The 12,604-nt window shown below is 33.5% G+C and overlaps 1 protein-coding gene across 6 annotated transcripts in view; it reads right to left on the reverse strand.

Annotated features, from left to right (window-relative positions):
- Positions 1-650: 650 nt before the first annotated feature.
- The window catches only part of FOXN2 (forkhead box N2), a 57,139-nt gene continuing 45,185 nt past the window's right edge, over positions 651-12,604 (reverse strand). For all 6 annotated transcript variants that reach the window (XM_044772383.2, XM_044772382.2, XM_014847942.3 and 3 more), the window contains exons 5-6: positions 6,550-6,618; positions 651-5,304 (exon numbers count right to left, since the gene is read on the reverse strand). In XM_044772383.2, coding sequence (XP_044628318.1) covers positions 4,781-5,304; positions 6,550-6,618 — 593 coding nt within the window. In that variant the 3' untranslated portion in view covers positions 651-4,780. The remainder of the gene's footprint in view (positions 5,305-6,549; positions 6,619-12,604) is intronic.

Here is a 12,604-nt window from a genome sequence, read left to right on the forward strand (position 1 = left end):
AATGCAATAGAGAATAAAACTCTCTTTTAAGGAACAAATACACGACTCCCAAATGGCTATGCTTTTTAAATGACTTTGTATTTCAAACGAATGCCTTGGAGGAGTGAGGGCTTAGAGATGGAGGTGGTAGTATAAAATCAACATGGCTGTCTCATCTGACTCATTCTAAATAAACAACCCTATGTAGATAATACCATTAAAATTACCAGCACAGAACTTTAAAGGGAAGTGACGGGGGGAATTAAAATCAAGATGCTGGTTGTAAATTATTCCATTTTACAATGGATGCCCCAATTTTTAAACAGTTGGTATTACTGGTATTTTTGAAGTAACTCCACTGTATTGAGAAATAATCTTAATAATTTCAGTCTACTCAATTTTTCTTAGTTATATTTCAAAGTATCTCACATATATGTAGATGAATAAGAAAAGTTCAACTTTAGGAAGAGAGTGATTTAACTATTTTAGCTTTCAATGATTCAGATGACATGTAAAAACTAGGAAAAACAATACTTTAAAAAATTCTGAAATTGAAACAACTTCATCTCTATGACTTCAACTTCGTAGCACTAAAATGGAAAGTGTGTGTATGTGTGGTATGAGCCACCACATCCATACTACCCATCCCAAAAGAGGAGAGCAAGTACGAAAAGGGTATAAAATAAGGTTTATTCTGCAATACTTTATTATAATGAATTGCATCTCTTTGGTAAAAATAAACTTTATAAACATTTTAATAATTAGAGATTAGATACAAAAACTAAACATTTGTTAAGTTGTTTTTAATATGAGCAAAGACTGGCAACAGAGAAGTGGTTCACTTGTGACTGGTCATCTAATGGCAGTTTTAACTCAAACTCAGGGCAATTTTTATGCTACATTAGAAAAGAGGATAAAGAAACAGTTTAATAACCCAAATTTCTTGAATCAGAAAGCATTCTTACACTTTCATTTAAAAATAAATAATAGTTACAATGAATTGGCAATTATACATTTTTATACACTATATGATGGCAACATAATACTTTAAAATTAAGCACTTAGTTTAATAAGAAATATACAACAATTTTAAAAAACAAGTTTTGACAATGGCACTGGCAGTTAGATGCAAAAAAATGTGCTTTAAGAAAAAATGGCAGGTATAACATTAAAATAATTTGTCTTTCAATAAATATTTTTACTACATCATTAACATACTGAAGTAAACTTTGTTTAAATCAAAGCTTACACATTTCAAACTAACAAAAAACTATAAAATATATGTAAACCAGAAAGCCTCCAAGTTTAATTAAATGCTATGGTCTTCACAAAAGGTTGTTAAGTTACTGTAGTACTTAAGACAATAGTCTTTACAGCTTTGTGAAGTATTCACATTTGTTGCTAAAATTGCTGGGAAAGGCCTCCTGGTCTACCAAGACACACACATTCCCTTCTTAACATTTGCTCTAGCTTTGAATTCGTGGCAACATATTTAACTGACCATCTAGAATGAACCCTTTACATAATGCCTCAGAAAGTAGCAAAATAAAAAATATATATAAACTTCACTATATACAAAGAAATCTAAGTTAAGAGGAGACATGCCGGCTATAAGGACAGGAAAGGCCCAAAGGTGAAAAAAAGGAGGTGATGCACCAATAATGAGCTTTTCCTTGAATACAAGTAATGTTTTCTTTCTCTGAATTTGAAAAGTAAAATATCAACTAACTTTGTAATATATTGCACAAATAAATTTCAAAAATACGTATTCAAGAAACACTGATTCTATTTGGGATATGAAAGATGAAAGATTAATTGTGCTGGGTCAAGACTTTTACTAGGGATCTATTATAAACAGGAATTGGTCATAACAATTTATATTGACATAAGGCAAATTATATATTAGCTTAAATCACAGTTTTAAAGTATGTTGGAAAATATATAACCTCTCCAGGATTGCCAAGTTGTTTTTATTACAGTAAAATTTGTTATCAATATACTATTGGAAATACAATTTCCAGTCCATAGGACTTGACATGACTTTCCTGAATGGGTGGTTATTAGCCATGTTTTCATCTCAACACATCTGAGGAATGGGATCATAATGTCTATGGAAGTAATAGGGGACCGTCATTAAAAAGGTTCCTCCCTTTGAAAATAACTCCCTTGGTAAATCAGCAAATGGAAAGTGATGCACTGAATTCTGAAAAAGAATTAAGTGTAAAATATCAGGTAACGTCTTCCTGTTAGCTTTTAGTGCAAAAGTGTTTATTGTTCTTGCTAGTGATGAATATAAAGTAAACTTTTAAATTTGTGGGAAGAGTACATGAAGAGTGAGGGAAAATCAGGTTTAAAGAGTTATTCTTTATATCAAGACAAAATAATTTTGAAGATCCCTATTGAACTAGGAACAACTCTCCCCCTCCTTATCCTAGATCATTTTCCTTTACTTACAAAGAGTAATTATCTAATGGACAGGAACCAGAGAGAACATTTGTGGTACAGAATTTCAGTCGAACAAAATAAACTAGAACCAGATCACTGAAACAACGTTACTAAGGTCTACCTACAGGGCCATGGTAAATAGCTTAAAAATATTGTTATTAAAATTATTTTTATAATCTGTGTACTATTTATACTGTGGTAAAAGCAATTTTTTGTGTTATATTCACTGTCTATAGTAAAAAGTGTTAACTTGGGTTAGCCATTTTCTTTAGCACATGTGACATATATGAAGAACAAAAAAATCCAAATATCTCATCCTGCATACTTACGGACTATTTTTCATTATCAACAAATTTAAAAATTACTATATTTCAACAGCACCGATTCCATTAACGTGGCTATCCAGGTTCAATTACAATTAACATGGAAACAGGACAGATAATATTAATGTTGCTATCCCTGGCTTAACATTTTGCCAATTGAAAAAGACATTTCCATTACGCTTTTAATTCGACAACTTTGCCAAAATAAAATTTAGAAGTTAAAATTAAAATATTTTCTCTTAAAAAAAAATCCAAGAAAATGCTTTATGGTTATAGAAACAGCTGAAAGTAACAAACCCAAATCATGAGCCTATGGGTCTATGCATGTATATAGGAAATTATCAGAAAAATGAGAATAAGGTCATTGTCCATGAAACAGGATGTAGCATGACCAGAGACTGAACTTTTTGAAAGTTGCTTCCACCATTGTAAAAAAAATATACATAATGAACAACCTTAGTTTTCTTAGTATCCCTAGTTCTTTCTGAATAACATAGTCAAACTATACAAATGATATGAAAAAATGTCTCATACAAGCAGATTTGTTCAAATACTTAAAATGCCTCACTCAACGCATGTTTGGAACAGTAATATAAACCTTTTAGCATGGATTAATGGCACATAGCATGTAACACACTGCCTCCTCAAAAGGGTGTATTGTATAAGATTTAATTTTATACAAATTTTGAAATCCATAAAGATTTAATTTTATACAAATTTTTAAATCCATAAAGGTATTTTGTCTCTATAGTTTTGTTAAATTTTTTAAATTTAATTAGGTATACACACAAACTTAATTCATACAAAGCTTAGACAGAAGTTTTTCCCTTTCCCTAAATGATCTACCTTTATTTTTGATAACATAATAAGTACTCAAAATGTTTACACTAGATTACACTCCATTCCTACTACAAGATTCTCAGAATGCAGTACATTTAACAAACAAATGAAAGATTCTCTTATTGCAACAGTGTGTCAAAATGGGTGTTAACTCCTTAACACATTCTATGGCTATATCCTCTCATTGGATAGTTTCTAATCAACAAAGACAGCTAGTGGCTAAAATTTAAACATAGTTGCAAAGCGCTACGGGAAAGAACAAAAGGCCCCAATAAATTCTATGCAACATCTGGGAAGTAAAAAATTCAAAGATAATATTGCAATAGGAATTGGAGTGTTCTTAGATGAAATTATACCACAAAACTGCCTTTTCTAAATCTTAGAATTCTTTGCTGCACAGTCAGGTGCCATATAGTGACATTTCAGTCAACAATGGATCACATACGTATACCATGGTGGTCCCATAAGATTAGTACCATATTGCCTAGTGAGTAGTAGGCTGTACCACCTAGGTTTGTGTAAGTGCACTCTATGATGTTCACACAATGATGAAATCGCCTAAAGATGCATTTTTCAGAATATATCCTTGTCATTAAGCAACACATGACTGTACTCTTTGCCTATGTCACCAAAAGGAACTTTCTGGACATCTAGCATCTTTTCCAATTTATATTCAACTTTGGTCACACTTCAACAAAAAATAATTAAAACCAAAAATTAAGACACGATAAAAAAATCCAAATCTCTTCCTACTGGATTGCATGTGTCAGGAGAGAAGTACATGGGAAACACATCAGCAGAATCTTTAGCTGGATCAGCAACTATGGTTAATTACAGATTGCAAAAGAAAATGAAAAAAGTTATAGAGTTGTAAATTCTTACATTTTTTTAATGTAAAGACTTCTATAAGTTTAAGACAGAGGCTGGGGACTTTTCTTTTATAAAAATTTTCAAATCTTGGAGACACTTATCACAAAAATTATGCCTTTAGGACTTCACACATTTATAGTTGGGCATGATCCTAACAGCAACTATTTAATAAAAACTAAACAAATGTTTTGAAATAAACAAGTAATTAGCATCCCTCCCCCACCCTAAAACAAAAGAAGTCCATTATGGCTTTGATATCCCTTGTAGAGAATTAAGTAGAAGAGTATTGCCACACTTTAAAAAAATCACACTAAGAAGTATTTCTATTTTTTCCGCTGCTTTTGATTTTGTGTCTTTGCAGTACTTATTAGGGAACCGAGACATGTACGAATTCCAGCCAGGTGGAGCAGAGATCCAGCTGCCTCTTTGAGCTCCTCATCAATTTCGGGACATGACTGTTTTCGCATCTTTTTGCCTGGCTGCCTTTTGTCAGAGGTATCTGCACAAGCCTGTGACGCATAGCCACTGTCTCCAAGAGGATCATCTTCATAATCAACGTCTGTATCTTCTTCACTGTGAAATCCTTCACTGCCATCACTTCCCACATGGCTACTCTTTGGGATAAATTCGTACACCTCATCCACAGAAGAAAGGGAAGACACACTAGACCTGGATGCACACCGCTGTGCTACCATGCTACTTGCACTGTAATTGTGGTCTTCTTTTGGATCAATGCTGGTGGCTAAAGAATCACTCTCTTGTAATTGCACAGCACTGGGATGATTAAATGCATTGCCATAACTCCTCTTTTTTTGCATTGCTGTTTTAAGAGGAAGAGGCTTCTCACCTGTGGAAAATAAAACTTCCATCAATAGGCCAAATGCATGATTGCAGAAACAGGCCATTTAAAACTACTATATCACTTCCGACTATTAAGCTTAGATAAGTAATGTTTTGTAGGGGTTTTTTTCTATGCAGACCATATCACCCTGTAGGTATTAATCTGAAACATTTTAACACATTTTAAAGCTTAACACTATGTCTTGACCTTTTCATGGAAAACATAATTACTTGGAGCTGCTTGCACAGAATGCCTCGATATGAATGTACCACTGTTTAGCTACTCAACTCCTTGTTGATATTTAGGTTGTTCTCAATTTTTCACTACTACAAATAATACTGCAATGAAAAGCATTCTAGGAGCCTTTTCTCACACATACGCAAATATTTTTCTATGATACCAAGAAACAGAATTACTAAGTTAAATTGTAATTGGTATTTTCGAATTGCCCTCCAAAATGGTTGCACCAATTTATATCCTACAGTATATGACAATATCCAGTTCCCATACTCAACACCTCATATCAATTATTTTAATAACGGATAATCTCATGGACAAAAAAACACTATCTCAATACTGTTTCATTTTGCATTTCCCTGATTTCTAGAGAAGCTGCCTATCTTTTCAAGTGTGTGTTGTCCACACACATTTCCTCCTGAGACCCACCTATTCATACATTTTTCTGGCTTTTCTGTTGAACTGTTTTCCTTATTTCTTATCTGTAGGATCCTTTTATATACATATACTCAACCCTAACCCTTTGTTTGTTATATATGGTAAAAAAGTATGTTCTCACAATGTTTTGTTGCGTTACTTTTCTTAAAGATATATTTTGTCAGAACTCTAAAATTTTGATGTTTAATTAAATTTACCCATCTTTTATAGATTTTACACTTTGTATCTTAAAGAAGGATTTTTTCCTATTCCACGGTTATACTTTTCTATATTTTCTGATGTATAGCTTTCATTTTTACTTTTAAATCTTCAAGCTTAATTTCTAAATATGCTATTTATTTCTTCATTTCTTCATCAGTGTAAAAAGATCTATCACGGCATTAACCTCAATCTCTCAATTGCTCACATAAACTAATCGAAATATAATAAAACAAAAACTAAGTAATTCAGATGAAAACACAATTTAGTTGGAAAGGAGTAACTTTGCCTGTAACATTTAAATATCCTACATTCTAAATTATATTTGATAAAGTGCTCACAAAAATCTATTTTAAAAAGAAAAGCACAATTGCTTACATTCTAAAATTCCTTGTTCTATAGAAGTATTTAAAAGCATCATCGCAGTGGCAGCATCAATATCAGATTCTGAAAAAGGAAAAGTGTGATAATATTAATATCCTTTATTAACAGAGAGGCTATTTTAAGTATCTGCATGCACCTAAAGGTAACCAACATTAAGATTTTGGAATATATTCTTCTATTTAAAAAATATTTATATAAATATATCAAACAAAATGAGAGATATGATTTTGCAATTTGCTTTTGTTCACTTAAAATTATGAACAGTTTTGTATAAAGAAGAATTGAGAGGTACTAGAGATAATAAAAGTTTTCTTCCTTAATTATTCACAATGAAAATAAAAACCTGAACTGCATTTCAATAAGGTTTGCCCTTAAATAGACTAAATTAGGTAAGAATGTACACTAAGGCATTATTACTTTTTAGCATTTTAAAAATATCCTTTCCTATGCATATCTGCAGTTATGAAATACTGCATTAATTACATGCTAGTTATAGGTGATAAAAATGTATGTAATTGGTCAGTCTAGATCATGTGAATCTATACAGTAAATGCTAAATGAATAATTATTGCTGGAACAAAAATATCAGTAATGTGTCTTTAGTCATAATTATAAATGAGCCTACAAGTACTACAGAACTCAGGAGTTCAAACGTTAATTATGGATATTCCATAAGAAAAATAGGCTTTAAAAGGCTGGTAAAATCAGCAGGTTCTACTCCAGATAAGGTCATTATGCTCTCTTATCTAGTTGTACACCGAAAGTTCCTATCCATCTTGATGATCCATTAGTCTTAATTAACTGCACTGAATAAAATTCAATGGTATAATTTAACACACGGAGGAAAAGTTACAAAATGTTTATAAATTTTAGATTGTAAAGGATAAGTTTACAATAAGACAGATATGAAACCTCCCATTTCTATCGCAAAGCTGGAAGATTTTTATTCTCTCAAAGTTTTCCATTTTACTTGCAATATCTAATTATAAAGTTACTTCAGATAATAAAGCCATGAAGATATTGACTCGTTTTCTCCCCAATTTGAGCACAAACTCTGTGAAAGCAGGAAATCTTACTGTTATGACTTTAACAGGCTTAAGTAAATCAGAAGATGGTTGCTATGAAGGAGCACATAACATTATAGCTCTTTTCCCTTGAATAAAATGTGACTTCATGAAACAGAGTCTACATGAATGTCTTCTCAATGAGACTGTCAGCTTCTTTAAGGTAGGAACCAGGTCATATCTTCTATGTTCCATTTTGCCGGGAACAATAGTAGGTCCTTGATAAATGTGTAACAAATAAGTGCATTGCATCTCTGTCCTCCTTTCCTTAGGCTAAGCTAATTATCATGAAATTACTAACATTGAGTAATTTCAATGGGTTTGGCAAGTTCTAAGTATTATTAATGCATCTAATCCTCACAGCTTTATGATGTGGGAACTATTAGTATTTCCATCTTAAAGATGAGAAAACAGACACAAAGGGATCTCTATGAATGTTAGAGGTGGGACTTGAACCTCAGTAGTCTACCTCTAGAACCCACGCTTTCAATTTGTACTCTATCATCATCCCTTAATACTTACTAAGCATGCATCATTAGACTAGGAAATTTTGCAGAAAATTACAGAATATACTGGAAATTCTCTATTCTGTTATTCATTCAATAAATTGAGCTTTCTTTTATGAGCCTGACATCATTCCACACTGTGGGAATATAGCAGAAACCAAAACAGAAAAATCCCTAACCTCTCAGAACACAAAGAAATAATTCAAACACAGTTGTATGTCAGAGTGATCAACACTAGGGAGAAAAATTAAGAGGGAGGAGAGATAGAGAGTGTTGGGAAAGGTGGCTGTACTTTTAAATACAGAGGTTAGAGAAGGCCTCAAGGAGAGGTAATAGCTGAGCCAAGTCCTCAAGGAGGTGAAAGAATGAAACCACGCAGATATCTGAAGGAAAAGCATTTCAGGCGGAAGGAATAGCAAGTAAAAAGAATTCGAATCAATAATTCTCCCACGTCACAGCCAAGAGGCTAGCAAACCAAAGAACTCTCCAATTTCAGTCTTTTAGAAGGAGACCTGACTACAGTTTGATAGAGAGTTCAGTATTCTAAAATGTCTTTGAAGAAGAAAAGGTGCAGCCTCTAGCCCATATTGTATCTCTGTGTGAAATGGAAAAAAAGCAACTCTGCCTCCAGGAGAAGGCTTCCTCGTATCAAGGCACACAGCTTGAAGAGTGGGGCGTGGGCTGGATTTCAGACTCCACTCACTCCCTCAGCCAGGAGTCCTTGTGCAGGGCACAACGTGCACGGCATCACGCAAAAGCCCTAACAGACATTTCTGCCCCATGAAATAATTTTTCTTTTAATAGAAAAAGGTCTACATTGTTTCCAATTTTATTAAAAAAGGGAGGTGGTGGTGAGAGAGAGAATCTAACACTGAAATGCATTATAATAAGGAAACAATTTCAGGAAATTTATAATCTTATAAACGAAGCACCTATAAAACATTCTTCTTAAAAAATTCAAGGAGTCATATTTTATCCTGACAACATAAGAAAGCTGCATGAACACCATTTCTTTTCTTCGTTTCCAAATATTTAAAATGATAACAAAATTAGGTACTGTTTCTCTAACAGTAGAATGATAGGAAAAGTGTTCCTTGAATACATTTATTTCTTAGAGAGAATTTATTATAGCCAAGTTAATTTGAACTCTCCCATATGAAATTAACTTTATGAAACCAAAAACTTCTTTGCAAAAGGATTTTATCTACATCTGATTTGTTTGGTTTACAACATTTCTAAGTATGCTTCCCACAATGCCTTGCGAATTAAATCTGAAAAAAAGTTTAACCTAACATTAAAATATGCATTAGAGAAATGACCCAAAACACCTGGTAATCAAGAACACCTGATTATCAGTGATTTGTCAAAGGTACAGTCTTGCACTTCTTGGAAAAAGAACAACAAAAAACTCTCTGTGTAGACTTTACGAACAATTTTTATTTATAGTATCCAACCTGTTTTGGTATTAAAATGGAACTGATGACTTATTTATTTATTCTCACAACTGAAAACACTTCATAATGTTATTTTTTCATTGCTAAGTAGTTTACACTATTTGAAAGGTGGCTCTGTGTTTTTAAAAAACGTACTATAAGCTATATTATTTAATATATCTAGTTCATAAAGAGTGAAAATTTGGCTCTTTTTATAAAGTCTTTTGGATATATTTTCTCTGACACTATTTAGATTAAGCAAGTAATTCACTTCCAGCTGAAAGGCATTGTCATTAAAGCCATGAGAGCCATCCAAATAGTAATTAAAAAAAAACCCTCAAAGTCATATTATTTTTCTTTTTATCCTTCATAGTCCTGATTGGAGTTCAAAACATGCTGCTGATTTAATAACTCATTCAAATAAATTCTGTCAAAAGTGTTCATTTGTGCCTCCTGGTTTATCTTTCTTTAGCCTGATGCTGGGAAATTATCAACACTAACTGAGGGAAAAAAAAGATACCAGCTTTAGTCTTCTGAAAGTGACGGTTATAAGACAAACCAACAAGTTTTTGTTACCTGATTCTCAGTCCATTTGCTTAAGGAATGATATGAGAATTGTAGAGGCAGAACTTAAACGGTTATAAGCTCAGAAATAACTATAAGAGGATTTACTGCCTCTATCAAAGCTAACATACACATTCACAGAGCATCCAAATGGAGAAGCTGTCTCTTGCAATTCTTCAAAGCAGCAGGAGAACAATTTCAATAAATTACCAATACTTTAAGGTGCCTGGACCACCAGTTTACTTTTATTCCAATTAAGATACAAATTATGCTAATTTGCAACCGTAAATTTGAACTTAGATTTGCACTTAGCCCCTAACATCAACTCTCTAAATTTTATATTTGCTTGCAGTATACTAGTGCTTAAGTATAAATACTTAATATAGTATATAAGTATAAATACTCAATTTACTAAATAGAATGTGACTTCCATTTTTGTCTTTTTTGTTCACTGATATATCCTTGGTGCTTATACCAGTGCCTAGCATACAAGTGTGCTGAATATTTTTTTTTTTTTTTTTTTTTTTTGCTGAGGAAGACTGGCCCTGAGCTAACATCTGTTGCCAATCTTCCTCTTTTATTTTGCCTGAGGAAGATTCTCCCTGAGCTAACATCTGTGCCAATCTTCCTCTATTTTGTATGTGGGTCACCACCACAGCATAGCTACCAAAGCAGAGCGTGTTGAACTTAATCACTAGGCCACAGGACTGGCCCCTCAATAAGTATTTTTAAATAGATGAATTTATCCCAAATCCACACCAAATCAAAATACTGACCAAAAACAGGTTCTGTTTTGCTATCCCAGTATGAGATTCCTGTGTCTCCTGCACTTTGTTATACAATACTGTAACACAGACATTGGCACATAAAATTAGTCACTGTAAGATAAGCAAGAGAGACACCTATACTTTAAACAAACTGCTGCACCTGTTCTGGCTGATAGTGGTTCTGGAGTTCCTAAGCCTAACTTCTCTTGTTACTCTTACATGTCTAGAGGTAGCTCTGATATATTGATTAGGAAACATGAATCTAATATTGGATTCTAATACTGGAGCCCAACAATGACACCTAAGTGATCTTTGCAAAACACAAAGTTGACAATGTTGCCTCAGTCTTTAAAGCCCTTCAGCAGCTCCCCCAATGCTTCATAGCTGGTAGGAGCACAGGCTGTGAAATTAGAGTTCCTGGGTTTTTGCACACCATTTACTAGTCGTGTGACCTTGAGAAAGTTACTTAATCCTTCCAAACTTTAGTTTCCTAATTTGTAAAAGAGGGTAACAATACCTCAAAGCGTTGCTGTAAGGATTAAATGAGATAATGCATGCAAAGCACCATACTAAGGAACTCAATGCTAAACTCAATGCTATAGCTATTAGGAAGAAGTTCAAACTAGTCATGCTAGATAAGCTCTCCTTGATTTGGTTAATGCCTGTTTAAACAACTTCTTCATTTCCTTTGTTCATGCTAAATGATCACATCTATAACTACTGGACCAAGGCTACCTGGTCCTCTTCTATACTCCTAGGCTTCAGCCATACTCATCGACCTGCAGTTCCCAGAAAGCGCCCTCCAACAAACCTCTACCCAAGGTAAGCATCCTCCCAATTCTGAGGCCCAGTTCAAGCATCACACTTTCTTCTCTAAGATGCCTTCCTGACCTACCTCTAAGCTTAATTTGCTACTCACTTCTTTTTCCCCCCAGTGTACTCGGCATAATTCTACTCAACCATCTTCAATTAACTGTACATTTTCTGAGAGCAGGAACTGGGTCTCTTTCATCTCTGAATATCCCAAAGCACCCGCTACAGTGCCTGGCACTACATAGGAACTCAACAATCACTTGTAGAATAAATAGCTGGATTTTTAATCCACTTAGTGTTGTGTTTTTCAAACTTTTCCCTAGAAATAATATCAAGAGAGAAGAAAAGCAAATCTCCTCAGCAGTCTATGAATATACCCTATACCTGATCTAAATATAAATTTTCTTAAGTTTTTGTGCAGTCTTATGTTTTTCTCTTAAAACTCATGAGAATTTTGTATTCTATTCCAGGAAAGACCTGCATTTGCTTTAACTTAGAATACCAAACACCCTCCTCACCAAGTTAATTATTACTAGGGGAATAGGCCTAAGACTCACAAATATAGAGATGGAAGGAAGTAAGGTATTAGCAGCACTGGAGAGATGACACATCGTATGTATAAGTCATCAGAGGAAGGAGCAGTACCTATGCTCTAGTTATGAAAAACTGTGGTTGAAACTAGCAGGAGAAAATTGTGAAAAGTGTCTGTTCCCCAAAGGAAGAAGCAGAATTTGGATGGAATGGAATGAGAGCAAGAAGAGATTCTACATAAACCCCAGAATTCACAAAGAAAATGTTCTCAAAATGTGTATATGAACTGAGCTTGAAAGATTAAAGGTTAGAACTTACTGAGGTAATAAAACCATAAAGGAAGTTTCAGCAATACCTAAATGTAAAGAGAA

The sequence above is a fragment of the Equus asinus genome, chromosome 6 (assembly GCF_041296235.1).
Source record: "Equus asinus isolate D_3611 breed Donkey chromosome 6, EquAss-T2T_v2, whole genome shotgun sequence".
NCBI classification, from domain to species: Eukaryota; Metazoa; Chordata; class Mammalia; order Perissodactyla; family Equidae; genus Equus; species Equus asinus.